The sequence below is a fragment of the Umbelopsis ramanniana genome, assembly GCF_025399195.1.
Source record: "Umbelopsis ramanniana AG unplaced genomic scaffold K450scaffold_42, whole genome shotgun sequence".
NCBI classification, from domain to species: Eukaryota; Fungi; Mucoromycota; class Umbelopsidomycetes; order Umbelopsidales; family Umbelopsidaceae; genus Umbelopsis; species Umbelopsis ramanniana.
The window spans coordinates 118,128-131,333 of NW_026252128.1; the positions used below are offsets into that span (position 1 = coordinate 118,128).

The 13,206-nt window shown below is 43.8% G+C and overlaps 9 protein-coding genes across 9 annotated transcripts; 4 read left to right on the plus strand and 5 right to left on the minus strand.

Moving 5' to 3' along the window:
* Positions 1-8: 8 nt before the first annotated feature.
* On the plus strand, positions 9-1,009 carry K450DRAFT_248931 (uncharacterized protein). The gene is made up of 2 exons (XM_051590314.1): positions 9-234; positions 309-1,009. Exons 1-2 carry the CDS (start codon positions 112-114, stop codon positions 708-710), a joined length of 525 nt encoding a protein of 174 aa, XP_051443085.1. The 5' UTR covers positions 9-111; the 3' UTR covers positions 711-1,009.
* A 328-nt stretch (positions 1,010-1,337) lies between these two features.
* Positions 1,338-2,112, minus strand: K450DRAFT_248933 (uncharacterized protein). Its single transcript, XM_051590315.1, has 2 exons — positions 1,488-2,112; positions 1,338-1,425 (listed from the first exon to the last, which is right to left on the minus strand). Exons 1-2 carry the CDS (start codon positions 1,767-1,769, stop codon positions 1,378-1,380), a joined length of 330 nt encoding a protein of 109 aa, XP_051443086.1. The 5' UTR covers positions 1,770-2,112; the 3' UTR covers positions 1,338-1,377.
* On the plus strand, positions 1,439-2,884 carry K450DRAFT_248935 (uncharacterized protein). The gene is made up of 5 exons (XM_051590316.1): positions 1,439-1,774; positions 1,903-2,112; positions 2,172-2,297; positions 2,382-2,443; positions 2,505-2,884. Exons 2-5 carry the CDS (start codon positions 1,921-1,923, stop codon positions 2,671-2,673), a joined length of 549 nt encoding a protein of 182 aa, XP_051443087.1. The 5' UTR covers positions 1,439-1,774; positions 1,903-1,920; the 3' UTR covers positions 2,674-2,884.
* Positions 2,797-4,341, minus strand: K450DRAFT_248939 (uncharacterized protein). Its single transcript, XM_051590317.1, has 4 exons — positions 3,944-4,341; positions 3,519-3,880; positions 3,227-3,463; positions 2,797-3,163 (listed from the first exon to the last, which is right to left on the minus strand). Exons 1-4 carry the CDS (start codon positions 4,209-4,211, stop codon positions 2,921-2,923), a joined length of 1,110 nt encoding a protein of 369 aa, XP_051443088.1. The 5' UTR covers positions 4,212-4,341; the 3' UTR covers positions 2,797-2,920.
* A 41-nt stretch (positions 4,342-4,382) lies between these two features.
* K450DRAFT_248945 (uncharacterized protein) lies at positions 4,383-6,363 on the plus strand. The gene is made up of 8 exons (XM_051590318.1): positions 4,383-4,666; positions 4,748-5,233; positions 5,306-5,370; positions 5,443-5,452; positions 5,536-5,601; positions 5,668-5,830; positions 5,919-6,064; positions 6,127-6,363. The coding sequence occupies exons 1-8, from the start codon at positions 4,451-4,453 to the stop codon at positions 6,325-6,327; spliced, it is 1,353 nt and encodes a 450-aa protein (XP_051443089.1). The 5' UTR covers positions 4,383-4,450; the 3' UTR covers positions 6,328-6,363.
* Positions 6,364-6,666: 303 nt separating this feature from the next.
* On the minus strand, positions 6,667-7,492 carry K450DRAFT_248950 (uncharacterized protein). Its single transcript, XM_051590319.1, has one exon. It carries the CDS (start codon positions 7,449-7,451, stop codon positions 6,771-6,773), a length of 681 nt encoding a protein of 226 aa, XP_051443090.1. The 5' UTR covers positions 7,452-7,492; the 3' UTR covers positions 6,667-6,770.
* Positions 7,493-8,038: 546 nt separating this feature from the next.
* K450DRAFT_248953 (uncharacterized protein) lies at positions 8,039-8,467 on the plus strand. The gene has a single exon (XM_051590320.1). It carries the CDS (start codon positions 8,149-8,151, stop codon positions 8,314-8,316), a length of 168 nt encoding a protein of 55 aa, XP_051443091.1. The 5' UTR covers positions 8,039-8,148; the 3' UTR covers positions 8,317-8,467.
* A 515-nt stretch (positions 8,468-8,982) lies between these two features.
* Positions 8,983-10,997, minus strand: K450DRAFT_248957 (uncharacterized protein). Its single transcript, XM_051590321.1, has 8 exons — positions 10,693-10,997; positions 10,491-10,624; positions 10,237-10,422; positions 9,997-10,153; positions 9,860-9,922; positions 9,527-9,792; positions 9,277-9,451; positions 8,983-9,202 (listed from the first exon to the last, which is right to left on the minus strand). The coding sequence occupies exons 1-8, from the start codon at positions 10,823-10,825 to the stop codon at positions 9,186-9,188; spliced, it is 1,131 nt and encodes a 376-aa protein (XP_051443092.1). The 5' UTR covers positions 10,826-10,997; the 3' UTR covers positions 8,983-9,185.
* A 1,012-nt stretch (positions 10,998-12,009) lies between these two features.
* K450DRAFT_248967 (uncharacterized protein) lies at positions 12,010-13,086 on the minus strand. Its single transcript, XM_051590322.1, has 6 exons — positions 12,918-13,086; positions 12,829-12,838; positions 12,689-12,715; positions 12,466-12,560; positions 12,302-12,372; positions 12,010-12,222 (listed from the first exon to the last, which is right to left on the minus strand). Exons 1-6 carry the CDS (start codon positions 13,026-13,028, stop codon positions 12,144-12,146), a joined length of 393 nt encoding a protein of 130 aa, XP_051443093.1. The 5' UTR covers positions 13,029-13,086; the 3' UTR covers positions 12,010-12,143.
* Positions 13,087-13,206: the final 120 nt, after the last annotated feature.

Here is a 13,206-nt window from a genome sequence, read left to right on the forward strand (position 1 = left end):
CAATTTTGGGAAAAGATGCTCTTTCATGTGTGACGTGGTTTGCGGATATTGAAAATTTGAAGGAACCAATCCTGTTCACCAAAGGCACAGCACCTTTCTTACTTTATTCAAATGGGAAACGACGGAGGCTCCATTCCAAAACGTATCGAACTTGTCAAGGAGAAGAAGAAGGCGGCTGTTCAGAACCCTGACATTGAAAGACGAGCTGTTTGGTTCTTTTGTGCATTGTCAAAGGTAACCAACTCAGAGACATGGAACCCAACCCATTAACCTCTAGCTAACTGATTTACTTTTTCCTCCTTCTGTAGAACCCTCTTACAGCACCCATAGCGGCATGTAGATTAGGTAAACTGTACAATCAGGACTCTATCCTAGAATACCTGCTCGACAAGACGGCATATGGCGATGGAGACAAGATATGTGCTCATGTCACTTCCATGAAAGATATAACCAAACTCAACTTGACGGAAAACCCATCGTTCGACGAAAGCCGGGACAGCAATGAAAGAAGCACAGTGGGAAGCTTAGAGCAGGAGTCTACCAGTCGGTACATTTGTCCCGTATCGATGAAGGAAATGAATGGCAAGCACCGATTTGTGTATTTGGAGACCTGTGGCTGCGTCTTTTCTGAGCAGGCTCTCAAGGAAGTCCCAGGATCCGACTGTCTAACCGTAAGTAATGGTGGTATGCGTGACAAGGGCTGTAGATGAGCGATTTACTAACCTATGGGTATGCGCTTTCTGATTAGTGCGGAACGACTTATACCGCAGAAAATGTCATCACGATTAATCCTACAGATAAAAAGGAGATCGAGGCAATGAAGCTTGCTATGGAGGAAAAGAAGGCTCAAGCCAAGGCGGAACGAAAGGCCAAGAAGGCAGAAAAGAAAGCCAATGGTGTAGAGAACGGTTCAACTAAGCGCAAAGCGAAGGACACTACCATTGAATTACCACCGGCAAAAAAGATCAACTTGGCACCCTCTTCAGCAACGGCAGCAGTAGTCAACAAAGTCAAGGAGGAATTAGAAGCGCGGAATAAGCAACAAAAATCTTCGGCTATTCAGAGCATTTATCGCAAGAAAGGCGAGGAGAAGAAGCAAACCTATCTCTCCGCTGGCACTTTCAACCGATACTAAAGACGCACTTGTAAAGTATTAAACAATTCAACCCTCAATATATTGTATTCTTTTCAGAGATGATGTGCTTCAGATTGTGATTCGTATAATAGTACCATTTTTTTCTTTTGTAAGTTTTTATGTCAATGAAGTCGTTGGGATTTTGATGGCTGTTATGTTGAGCTGGGTAGGCTATGAGGTCGCTGGACTGCAGTCAAGCGCTGGGAGATATACTTGAAATGTTTCAAATCATTGGCGGTGGGTTATTCTCCAGGAAAATTTCCAGGAATACGAAACTGCCAGTACCACGCCTAAAATTGTTATTATTATTTTCGCTCGCCAAACCTCATTCGTGAAATTATAGCTTTTTTACCATGTCCCAGGCCATACCAGCCATTGTTACAGAGCAGTCTTCGTCGGAGCATGACATTCGCCCCGAAGACGATGACCTCAATGTCGATACAGAAGAAGACCGACAGGTAGAGGAAGCGGTGATTGTGGAAAAGCCAGACCCCAACCAGTTTGATTCCGAAACAGACGAAGACGAAGATGAAGTGCCACATGAAGATGACCTTGAGTATGACGCAGCCAACGACGCCAACCTTGACAAGGCGGATAAAGAACTGATGGCTATCACCGAGAGAAATCGACACATTGACTACGAGAAGCCTACGGATGAGAATAAAAAGATCAATGCAGCTGATAAATATCGACCCGACGTGCTTGTTTGCCAAAAGCCAGAGATCGTTCGCTCAGACGACCGCATTATCACTACTATTCGATATGGCTATGTCGATAAAGCCAGCATGGCTGAGATTTTACCGGGACCACAACGTCGAGTCCGCACCTACTTGATTATGTGCGATTTCAGCGACGAAAGTTATCATGCCATGGAGTGGGCTATGGGTACTATGCTTAGAAACAATGACGAACTCCATATATTGACTGTCGTTAATAAGGAAGAAGAGTTTGGTAGCGATGAAGATGTTCGTAAAGAAGTAAGTTTTATTTTTGCATGGCTAGCTGTCCCCGCACACCGACTTATCTCTATCTGCAGCTCGAAAAGGCATCAAAACAATCCACTTCCAAGGCCAAAGATACCATTGAAAAGATGCTATTGTATAATATCAGGATAACTACCCATGTCGTCTATGGCAAGATTAAGGATACGCTGCTGAATATGGTAAGACTTGAACGTCCCTATGCTCAAGTGGGAGGGTTTGCTTCGTAAAAAGATGAGCATTACTTTATTCATCATGTTCTCTAGATTGACGACTTAGATTTGACCATGGTTATCTGTGGATCACGCGGCCGAGGTCCTCTCAAAGGGTACGTACCGTTCGGTTATTTGTTTGGATCCCCGATCTCGCTGACGCTTTTTCTACCACAGCTTCATTATGGGGTCGATCAGTTCTTTCCTAGTGCACAATGCATCTGTGCCAGTTTCAGTGGTGCGTAATCATAAATTGGCCAGCCAACGCAAGAGAAGACCCTCTGCAGCTAGAAAACTGAGTCAAAGCGTGCAGAGCGGCGAGCTTAAGGTCGATGAAGCAGAGTAACTTATAGCCTACTTATTTTGTATACATTGTACTTTCGTTTTCATTTCCCTCAAACCGATTTACATATTAAATAACTTTGGAATGTATTAAATGTGGAGTGGGACTCCTCCAGAGGGAGAAGTGATAAAGACAGTATTATGTGTGCTTACAGTACAGTCTGACCATTCTGTTGATGTTAAGACGAATAGACATCCAAGGGGGTAAATAGTATGAAACGGAAAAATGGCATAGCATAATGTACACAGTATTATTGGGTGAGCCAGCGTTTGACCTCCATGCTAGAACCCAGTGTGGGGTGCAAGGAAACGTATTTGAGAAAGTATTCGAGTTCCCGACGGCGCTTTTCAATGAATGCTGGGGTGAACTTGCCAACGACCTTCTTGGGCGGTAATTTGGGCAAATTGTTCTTTAACCGAGGATAATGGACGACAAGGCTCTCGCGCAGTTGTACGAAATCAGAGTACCGTTTCCTGGCAGTGATGGAAGCACCCTAGTCACAGAAAGTTCTGGTCAGCACAAAAGCATTTATTCTCCTTGCACTGCCTCCTCTTACCTTGGTGCTGTAGACGGTACAGCTGTAGCAGACATAACTGCCATATCCGACACCGATTCGAAGCGGGTGGCTAACCACAACATCGGAAGCAAATACGTCACTGCGCCGGGCGTTTGTCTCATTATCGTCATTCAAAAAACTGATAGAGTTGTACAACGGCAAAGGTGTTGACGCCGACGCAAACGTTTTTGGGCTAGTTGAAAGCGTACGAGTTGGCACGGGAAAGTAGTCCTCGATCTGTCCAACAGCTAAGTTTAGTCATTCCAAACATCAATAACGTATGGGCACTTACAGTGAGTGATTTGGCCAATGGATCAGTATTGGCAGTGTCGTCAGATGAAGGATCCCACGTTGCATTAGGCGGTAGTGAAAACAGACTGAAATTGCTATTAGATCGCTTGAGGGGTACAGGCTCTTCAATACTGAGTCCTTGAAGGTTGTCTTCAAGTTGTGTGGTCTGTGCAGGGCTCATCGGAGTTGGCATGTCTTCTACAGCGTCGACGAACTCTTCAACATCCTCCTCACTCTTAAGGTTGTCTACTGCGTTGATCGGACGGTGTGTGGACGGGGATGAAGGGATCTCCAGCGGGTGAGACTTGGCAGCGAGTGAAGATAGCGATAAAGGTGGGGATGGTATATAGTCGTCTGCCGAAACTGTAGAAACGAGTGAGGTCAAGCCAATATATCACCGTGAAACAGGGAGGGGGACAGTGGTACCTTTCATAGCATGGTGAAGATACTTTCTCGTTCGCTCCATGGTGTCTTCGGCCGAGGCTACGTCTTCAACCCGAGGTCGACCGACTGATTCATCAAATGTGTCTTGAATTTTGACCAAGTCTTTAATGCCTGCTCGCAAGTCCCTGCCTGCCATCAATATAATGCCGAGTTGCTGAGAATCCTTTACGGTAGCGGCTTTTTGCTGCAGCACAATCGAGGCATTTTGGCAGAGTTCGAGCAGACTCTCGATACGATTCAGAACAGACATTCCATGGAAAGAACAAAGTTATTTTATGTATGGGATTGCAAAATTATTTTTTTAAAAAAGGTTCAATCGGTCCGGCTCTGATGGAGATTTAGGGCTTGGCGGGCCAGAGTGTCTTTGAGCTGGAGTGAGTCCGAATTCACGGGAAATTTTTCAGATTATTCCAATTTGCCCCACTATTATGCCAGTGCGTGGGCATAAAGTCTTCCAACCAACGACATCACTCTTTCATTTCACTTAACATGAAGTTGATTCCATGGGCTGCATTGCTCTCATTGACCACTGTTCATGCTGCTTCGTTGCATCAGCAACAGTCTGCGGACTATTCGGTTATGCAAAGCCAAGTTCCACCGCTCCCTACCAGCAGTTCAGACATAGTTCGTTATGATGATGAAAAGGTCATGGAAGCGTGCATCAACAACACTGTGGATATGCAAAATACGCTTGATTGGATTGAGGTGAGAATGGACGGACGAGGCACCACCAGATAAAATAAAAGCCCCTATCTATGTCCCGTTGCTGAATTCAATCTCTCTTAGTCCAATGGATGGGACTTGTGGAAACATCCAAGCGCCGACAACTGTTTACACGTTCGTTTGAATCAACATGACCAAGACATTTTCCTACAAAACTTGCCAGCTTCGGCTGAACACAGGGTATTTATTTCCAATATCCAATCGTTGATTGATCAACAACAGAAAATTTCCGCAGCTGGCGTAGGCAATGACACCACAGCCAACTATCATGCTCATTATCACACATATGATGAAATCATCACGTTCTTGAAAAATATATCGGATACCTACCCTGACCTTGTGCAATTGTTTTCCATTGGCAAAACTTATGAAGGCCGCGATATCTGGGGGATCACCATCAAGAGCAAAAAGGCAAGAGAACCCACCAAGCTATGGATGAAGATTAAGGATTATTTCATTACACCATCGAACAGCACCAATGGGAAGAAGAAAAAGGAGATGGAGCTTATCATGCATGGCGGACAACATGCGCGGGAGTGGATATCGGTGGTGAGTTTGGCAAAGGGTATATTGAAAAAAATTAAAATAGAGGATAACCGATCGCTCACACTCTCATGATAGGCGACCATCACGTATTTCATTGATACACTGTGTTCTAAATATGGCCAAGATAAGCATATTACCAAGTTAGTGGATACCTTCAGCTGGACTTTGATTCCCGTCATGAATGTGGACGGTTATATTTACTCGCACACAAGGGACAGAATGGTAATTATTCATGAAATTGGGCAGTGGGAAACGTTCTAATCGCTAAGTATCACGTGTAACCGACCTTCTCCACTCCACTGCAGTGGCGTAAAAATCGACAACCGACGTCGTTTCCCTTCTGCACAGGCATCGATCTGAATCGTAATTGGGTAAGCCGCCTCCTGAGTGAAAAAAATGGCCCTACCTGCATGTTTTAAATAACCCATGGGGGCTAGGGATATGAATGGAATCGAGGCGGATCATCGCCCAACCCCTGTTCAGAAGCGTACATGGGACCTGCCGCATTTGCTGCAGTTGAAACCAAACTCATGGCAGATTTTGTTGCGTCAAGACAGCACGCTATGATGTATATTGACTTTCATTCCTATTCACAACTATGTAAGCCCAAAATTTCATAATTTGTATTATGGCGTTGTCACATGCTAAATTAAGCACCCCTCCCCCAATTGTGGGTATTTTGCGACAGGGATGTCGCCTTTTGGATCAGACTGTAACGAAAGACCCAAGGACGAAGAAGATCTAACTGAATTGTCGTTAGGAGCAACGCGCGCTCTTAAGGCGGTACATGGTACTTCGTTTGCTGCGGGACCCGTTTGTAAAATTATCTACCAGGTAAGAAAAAAAAAAAAAAAAGGTCCAGAACCATGCACGCGATTGACTGAACCCCCACTTAGGCTTCTGGAGGATCATTGGATTGGACTTACGCTGTGGCCAATGTCAAATACTCATTTGCTGCTGAATTGCGTGATGTGGGTCAATATGGCTTCCTATTGCCGGAAAATCAGATTGTGCCCAGCGGAGAAGAAACGTTGGCCGCCGTGTTATTTGCTGCTCAATTCATTAACGAACGAGAGAATGGTAATAAAGGCCATTGATGGCGGGGTTAGGTTCCATCGATGTTTTGTTTCAGTGGACTAAGACTTTATCATTGCTGATCGGATAAGGGTCTATTTTTTTCGCTCAGCTCGACTTCTTTCAAAAAAAAAAAATTTATCCCGTCTTGACCCGAAACAAAGTTTCATCATCGCCCGCGTGGGTGAGCTGATTCCCACCCCACGTTTTGCGTTGGCCGGCCGGCATTCAAAAAAAATCCCCTCACAAATAAGCATATGAATTTCAATCACACATGTTAAAGGTTCAATTAATCATCTCTATATTTACAAAATGATAACGGAGGAGTTGTATACAGATGGGGGAGGGGGAAAAACCAATAGAGGGGAGGGAGGACATATTAAATTTTTAAGGGAAAAAGTGTTCAATATACATAATGCTTTGAATGCAAGGTACTACAAAATGATGGAGTGGTGGTGATAAAAGTCTAGTTGAAAGAAAGTAGGGAATGAATGGAGGGCAATGCATGTGTAGGCTTTTCAATGGAAGCAGGGACAGCAAAAGCAGAGGTTGATATAGAGAGAGGGGGGAGCACACGAGACGTGGCAGGGTTTTCAAGGATATCGGTCAGACGAGGCTCACCATGGGAATGAGGGCGAGCATACATGGGTTCAGACGACCTGCATTCAAGAATGCTCAACTTGCGAGGAGGTGTCAACATAGTACGGTGAGAAAGCACCGGTGAAGTATCTGGAGTGCGCAAATAGTCACTGTCAGAATCCGAGTTGTGTTCAAATGAACAGCTGGACAAAGCTGGGCTAGGAGGCAGCGAGTTGTTAGGAGTAGGTCGCTTGTTACTAACAGATCGCATGGCGGTTTGCTTTCTCTTCTTGGATCCATTGGCGGTATGGATACGAGCGTGGCGGGTCAACTCATCGGATCGAGAAAAACGCTTCTCACATCCAGGGAAAGTGCATGGATGGGGTTTCTCGCCGGTGTGGGTGCGAATATGACGAGTTTGATGTTCAAGACGATAAAAGCTCTTTGGGCACATTGTGCATTTGTAAGGTCTAGGCATGTTAGCCTTATCGACGGCAGGAATAGAGCGTTTAGGGATGGGTGTATTTTGAGCGAGGCTCAATAAGCCAGAAGCTGCTTGGTAGGCCATGAGGGAAATAAAAGAGATAATATGTAATGAATTGAAACAAAGGGTTTGGAGAGAAGCCAACTTATATAAAAAAAAAAAAAATTACAGTCTGAGTAAAGAAATTTCTTTGATCGATAGGGAAAAATTTTGACAAGGACAATGGAAAGATAGCTGAGCCTGACAGCCAGCACGTGAACCTCCGAGGGTTGTCCCTGTGCGTGGGGGGAGAGGCTTGGTAAGCTCATTTTCTTCACCTCTCCACACGTGGACCCGGAGATACCGTTCAGATATGGGTCACTATTATTATTTTATACACTGACTTTTGCGATCGCCGCCCAATCGTACGCTGTTGCTTTAAAATGGAGATTCCGCGCTGTCAATCGGAAACTAATTTCTTTGCCAAATCCCCCCGATTTTATCATCATACACCACTGCTCTGATATGCTACTGGCCGATAAAAAAAAAATTTTTTTTGGTCTTTCTCTCCAGAAAAACATCGAATGGAAAATGCGGGACGAGGCTTCTCCTTATTTCCCCGTAAAGGCAGTTTCGAGTTTTCTCCACTTGCACAAGAGGAAATGGGCGTGTGCTTCTTGCCTAATTCATGACGGAATAATTCTAAAATGTCACGCTGGAGACAGCTTCTGGGGTGGGAAACCCAACCACTTTTAAAAAAAAGCAGGGAATAAAGTAAAATAAAATAAAAAAAAGGAAGAAAATGGCGTGCGTGGGCCGCCAGATAGCCGCTATGCCTTTGGTTCGATGGCGCCGGTATGTTAAAACAGGGTTTGTATCACGGTGCGGTGGATGTGGGGTAAGGTTTTTTTGTCTGATAGCGTTGCCTATCGTACCATGGCCTTTCCATCTGCCCCTATCAGCCCTTTGATCCCACTCTCCCCGCGGCCTGCCTTCTCGCCTTGTTCGCCAAGAGAGACCATCTTTCTGTCACCCTGACGCTCAGGTACCGGGAGCCCAAAAAAGTGCGGTGACAATTCGGGACTTGATTCACTCCGGAAAGAAATAAAAACAGCGATTGGCTAATCGATAACCATCATAATGATGATGATGTGTCTTTGATCAAAATCATACAGAAGCCATTATAACGTTAGGTCTCAGCTTGCCACATCAATCTACCTAGAGATTTGGACGCCGTCCATTCCAACGTCGTGGCCATGGTCACGAGGCCGCATGGGGTCGTGGCAAGCGGTGTTCTCTGTATCCCACAACTCTATCAGAGCCCACGTTCCCAGCCTGGTAATTTCTCCCAATGACATCCCGTCGGGTCTTTTTTTTACACACAGATACTGTTTCTCCTTAAGGGACCCTTCGCCACACTTCCGTCGAATTTGACCGGCGTTCAGCTTGTGTTTTACAAGCTGGCGTCATTTGCCCTTAGCAAACAGTATCTACGAATAATAGAGAGTACCCATAGTTCATCAGCTCTATGAATTCTTCCACTTGCTGTTGTCTCCATTGTACCCCACATTTACATTCAATTTATATATGAAAAACCAGTCAAAGAATTACTTGGCAGATTGTCAGCTGAATGGCTTACCATAGCATAGCTTAAAAGATAAAGGGTTCCCTAATGAGCGATAGAAATTTATTGCATTTTGGCTTGCTTATCTGAAAACTTGCCATTTTGGGCATTTCATTTAATGGAACTTGATTCCCTATCTCTACGCTCGGTTCTTCAAGCTTCACCCGTCAGCCTATCTGATGAGGGTTGTATTCCCATCGGGTTGGTTAGGCAAGTCAGTTCAGCGAATGCCCTAAGAATGAATACTTTTTTATTATGTACAGTTGACAAATGGGTCTTATCGGAACACTTCCTTCTAGTGAGAACCTCCCTTTTGGCCTCTACCACCTAGTGTAAACATCAGCACACAGCCAACCACCATCACGCTTCCCCATCCTTTCCAAACTGTAAAACATTGAGCGGAATCGCTGCTGCAGTACCAAAAGTGGCTCAATCCGAACACTAGAATGGCTCTTAGACCCTGTAGAATGCCGGTGGCAACCTAAAAATGGGCAAAACAGATTAAACATTGAGCTTCCAATACTACCGGTCGTATCCCCCCCCCACATTGACTTACGTTGCCTGTTCGCCCGATTAACTCATAATAATTCCAGGCATGCGTGGCGCTAGCGAGAATAAGAAGCGCGTACATGCCAGCGACAGATTGCATGGAAACGTCGGGATGAACATGGATGAGTTCATCGAATCGAGGTACGGTGTAAACCATGATCCAGATGACGGAAAGCACGGTACAGTACGCTCCAACATAGGAACACACTCGAATGGGAGAGGGTCCAGGAACTTGCTGAGAAAGAATGTGATCGGAAAAAACGTAGACGCACGCTAAAACGATGCCATGATACTCTGTTAGTGAAGAGATCACAGCTTTTTCTACTCTAATTAAACTTACAATAGAAGAATGTGCCACTCAGAGTAACGATCATGCCAAAAATTAAGAGCGGAGCAGATGTAGCTATCAGAGGAAAAAGTTTCCGGCATAAATTTAGATAACTGTTTCCATAGCTGACCACCACTCAATGAACTTACCATCCCCCTGAGAAGTGTTACCCATAGCACTAATGGCCAATCCAACACTTGTGCCCATGATAGCCACCCATTGTGTTGGCGTCAATGTTCTTCCCATAGTAAAGTAACTGAGGATGGCACACCAAATCACAACGCTGCTATAAATAACTTGATACATCTTAAAAGAGACATGAGTTTATGTTTTGGATCTTGGCTTAGCTTAGTGCTGACACCCTTCATGCAAGAACAAAAGAATCTTACCCCACTTCCAACAAGATAAAATCCAACACTGACGGTAAAGTTGGCAACCACCTCTACGATGGCAAGCTTGAAGATAGATTTATGATGAATAGGACCTTCTTGTGATGATTTGGATTTGTGCTCTGGATCATCCTCCATCCCATTTTCAGTGATATCGGCTGTCGCTATAATCGTCATACCATGACCCTAAGGTTCTCCAAATCAGTCGACTGCATAACCATGCAAAAAGGACCATCCATCTCTTAAGAACATACCTCGATGGAATCATCCTCTGACTTGGTAGGTAGCTTGGTATAGACTTGTTTCCTTGAATTCATGATAGGTAGCAATAGACCTACCCAGATCATACCAAAATACTGAGCAACCTGAGTAAAGTAGCTGCTTCCAGCTTTAGTTGGGCAATGTTATTTTTGATCTATAGCATACGCTGGCAATTTTACAAAAGGCTGTACTCACTTGCAGCACCTGAATAAAACAACCATTGAGCACCAAGTGTCTGACACAGGCCGCTTAGAAGGAAGAACACTTGATGGCCTAGGATGTACAGTCGATCCGATAGTTCTGATGGTGGTAATGCTGCCGCCGTCATCTTGCTTGGTACAGACAAGAGAAACTAATGGTGAAAAGGGGCTAAGAAGATCTAGATGGGACAACTGCCAAGTGAGAGTTCCTTTGAATGGAAAAATTGGAAGTGGCCGACAGAAATTCCACTTTATTAAGGATGGGCTTAAAGAGTCACGTTTTACGTTCCGAAAATGGGCATTCAATATGTTGGTTACCATCAACAGGATGGCTTCAACAAAGAATCTGTAAGAACTCGCGAGCTTATGGTCAACGATATGGTAAAGCCACTGCTAGAAGCTTTGATCCTTCTCATGAAGAAAGATATTTTACTTCTCCAAGTTTATATATTAAATCCCATTATTTATTTGAAACAAGGGCTGCTGGCATTTGTTCTTTTGGTTCCTTTATTTTTATCTTGTGCAATCCTGCGGTGCAGGCGGGTATCGTCTCTTTTTAAATGCTTTTACACGGAAAAAATGATTTACCGTCAAGTTATCTTGAGTGTTCGCTCTACTGTGATTGACGATTGCTTATTTACAAATATACATTTCGAATAAAAAAAAAAATGTAATAAGCATTATATCCTTTCTATTGTTCAAGACGAAAAACCTACAGTACACATGTATTTATTTAATTTACTGAAACTTTTATTCCTTCCGTCCATAGCACAAATCATTGTCTGACAATTTTACTTTTGTAATTGCTGATGAAATTGATGCACATTTCTATATCTTTAATACCAACAGTGTATACAAGCGAAAACCATCTACTTTTCCCTTGATACCCCATATTTTTGAATAAATTCGCATTTCTTCCCATTGACGCAGTTTCTGCTCACCTTGCTTTTCAATCACCTTTTATGGCACCAAACTGATTATACAATATTGATATTGCCACAGAAAGAACAGAAATGCCATCCGGCAATACCGCATTGGCAAGGCTATTGCAAAGGTCACATTGTTAGCTTTCCTTACTCTGTACAATTGCTCGGCGTCCAATATCTGGATAAAATTTCCAAAATAAAAAAATTTACTGCAGAAAACCCAACCTAGCCTCATTATCATCACAGCCTCATCACCTTCATAATGGCTTGGTCTTTCTTTGGAGTCAATAGAACATGTCATAGGCCTTAACAAGATTGGACCATGTCAAGACGGATAAATTTTCTACGTACGTGCGGAGTCACGGACCGCCCGACCGTTGTCTGACCCCACAAAGACACACGCCAAATAAACATACGCATAAATTGAAGAAACGAGCAGGTACAAAATTTCTTGTTAATTGGATACAAACACGCTGATATCATGGTTTTCTATCTATATAAGTAGTAAGGATTTTTGGCTCTAAGCACGTTGAGCACTGGTGTACTTGTAGGCAAGATAACCAAGAACAGCCAAGATTGGAATGACGACACGCAAAGCACTGTAAGCAAGGAAAGAAGAAAACATTAATGTTTACAATTCTGCTAACGGAAAGTCAAACGTATTTGCATCGAACTTACGAGCCGGTGGAAGAAGATTCGGAAGCAGCAGGAGCACGAGCGATGGGAGTCTTCTTAACGTCCTTCTTGGACTTTTTTTGTTTTTTTGTTTTTTTGGAAAAAAAGGTGGGGTAGATAAGTCGCAGGAACTAAATATCGAGACAGGTACATTTCATTCAACTTACGGCTTCGTCCAATTCAGCAACATAGTACTTCTCAAGAATTTCACGGGCTTCATCAGAGTGGCCAATGTCCTCGAAAGCCTCGGTAGCGTCCTTGCCTAGAAAGGAGAATTTGGGTTTAGTTAATCCTTATTGTTTCGTTTTCCGCACACAATAGAAGAAAGAAATGGCGTAGAAAGGCATATAAAGCCAAAGGAAACAAAGAAAGGTCGAGACTATAACTTACCGGCTTCATCGAGAAGAACCTCTTCACCTATAGCATTAAAAGGGGTGGGGTAAAAACAAAAAAGGAGTGGGATGCTCTCGGTCAATAACTGCAAAGAAGCGCGATACGGTTTAACTGCACACAAGATCAATCAAGCCTACCTCCAGGGTGCTATTAAAAACGAGTATTCGGTTTAAAAATTGTGTATAGGCAAGATGACAAGCAACAGAACGAGAATGCCACGACTTACTTCTTCAATGAAGCTGGTCACATTGTAGACCTTGTTGTGAATAGCGACATAAATGTCCTTCTTCTGGCTGTGTTCAGCAAGTTGAGCGAGAGAGAAAGTAGTAGTAGCCATTGCAAGTAAGTTGAGATGACAAGAGTGGGGGTGAGTGGTAAAGAAGAGAAGCTAGGTGAAAACAACACAGATTGGCTGACATTTGATTTCACCAACTGCGTGCGTCGGACCCGAATTATCCGCAGCCAATCAAATTGTCCATAGACTGGCTTGAGTTTGCCTGCCTTTTGGGATTTTT

What these genes read in the sequence shown, in the direction of transcription:
- K450DRAFT_248933 (XM_051590315.1), bottom strand. Translation starts at nt 1,769, where the DNA reads ATGTGTCGATTTCTCTCGGTGATAGCCATCAGTTCTTTATCCGCCTTG. An exon ending in CTGGTATGGCCTGGGACATG is followed by an intron (nt 1,426 to 1,487) that starts GTAAAAAAGCTA and finishes TAACAATTTTAG; the next exon opens with GCGTGGTACTGGCAGTTTCG.
- K450DRAFT_248953 (XM_051590320.1), top strand. Translation starts at nt 8,149, where the DNA reads ATGGCGTGCGTGGGCCGCCAGATAGCCGCTATGCCTTTGGTTCGATGG.
- K450DRAFT_248967 (XM_051590322.1), bottom strand. Translation starts at nt 13,028, where the DNA reads ATGGCTACTACTACTTTCTCTCTCGCTCAACTTGCTGAACACAGCCAG. An exon ending in TTGCTGAATTGGACGAAGCC is followed by an intron (nt 12,373 to 12,465) that starts GTAAGTTGAATG and finishes AAACAAAAAAAG; the next exon opens with TCCAAGAAGGACGTTAAGAA. An exon ending in GAATCTTCTTCCACCGGCTC is followed by an intron (nt 12,223 to 12,301) that starts GTAAGTTCGATG and finishes CCTTGCTTACAG; the next exon opens with TGCTTTGCGTGTCGTCATTC.
- K450DRAFT_248945 (XM_051590318.1), top strand. Translation starts at nt 4,451, where the DNA reads ATGAAGTTGATTCCATGGGCTGCATTGCTCTCATTGACCACTGTTCAT. An exon ending in TCGATCTGAATCGTAATTGG is followed by an intron (nt 5,602 to 5,667) that starts GTAAGCCGCCTC and finishes CATGGGGGCTAG; the next exon opens with GGATATGAATGGAATCGAGG. An exon ending in TTTGTAAAATTATCTACCAG is followed by an intron (nt 6,065 to 6,126) that starts GTAAGAAAAAAA and finishes ACCCCCACTTAG; the next exon opens with GCTTCTGGAGGATCATTGGA.
- K450DRAFT_248950 (XM_051590319.1), bottom strand. Translation starts at nt 7,451, where the DNA reads ATGGCCTACCAAGCAGCTTCTGGCTTATTGAGCCTCGCTCAAAATACA.
- K450DRAFT_248957 (XM_051590321.1), bottom strand. Translation starts at nt 10,825, where the DNA reads ATGACGGCGGCAGCATTACCACCATCAGAACTATCGGATCGACTGTAC. An exon ending in TAACACTTCTCAGGGGGATG is followed by an intron (nt 9,923 to 9,996) that starts GTAAGTTCATTG and finishes TTCCTCTGATAG; the next exon opens with CTACATCTGCTCCGCTCTTA. An exon ending in TAATCGGGCGAACAGGCAAC is followed by an intron (nt 9,452 to 9,526) that starts GTAAGTCAATGT and finishes GCCCATTTTTAG; the next exon opens with GTTGCCACCGGCATTCTACA.
- K450DRAFT_248931 (XM_051590314.1), top strand. Translation starts at nt 112, where the DNA reads ATGGGAAACGACGGAGGCTCCATTCCAAAACGTATCGAACTTGTCAAG. An exon ending in TCTTTTGTGCATTGTCAAAG is followed by an intron (nt 235 to 308) that starts GTAACCAACTCA and finishes CTCCTTCTGTAG; the next exon opens with AACCCTCTTACAGCACCCAT.
- K450DRAFT_248939 (XM_051590317.1), bottom strand. Translation starts at nt 4,211, where the DNA reads ATGTCTGTTCTGAATCGTATCGAGAGTCTGCTCGAACTCTGCCAAAAT. An exon ending in TCTTCACCATGCTATGAAAG is followed by an intron (nt 3,881 to 3,943) that starts GTACCACTGTCC and finishes TCGTTTCTACAG; the next exon opens with TTTCGGCAGACGACTATATA. An exon ending in CATTGGCCAAATCACTCACT is followed by an intron (nt 3,464 to 3,518) that starts GTAAGTGCCCAT and finishes GCTGTTGGACAG; the next exon opens with ATCGAGGACTACTTTCCCGT.
- K450DRAFT_248935 (XM_051590316.1), top strand. Translation starts at nt 1,921, where the DNA reads ATGGCTGAGATTTTACCGGGACCACAACGTCGAGTCCGCACCTACTTG. An exon ending in ATGAAGATGTTCGTAAAGAA is followed by an intron (nt 2,113 to 2,171) that starts GTAAGTTTTATT and finishes CTCTATCTGCAG; the next exon opens with CTCGAAAAGGCATCAAAACA. An exon ending in GGCCGAGGTCCTCTCAAAGG is followed by an intron (nt 2,444 to 2,504) that starts GTACGTACCGTT and finishes TTTCTACCACAG; the next exon opens with CTTCATTATGGGGTCGATCA.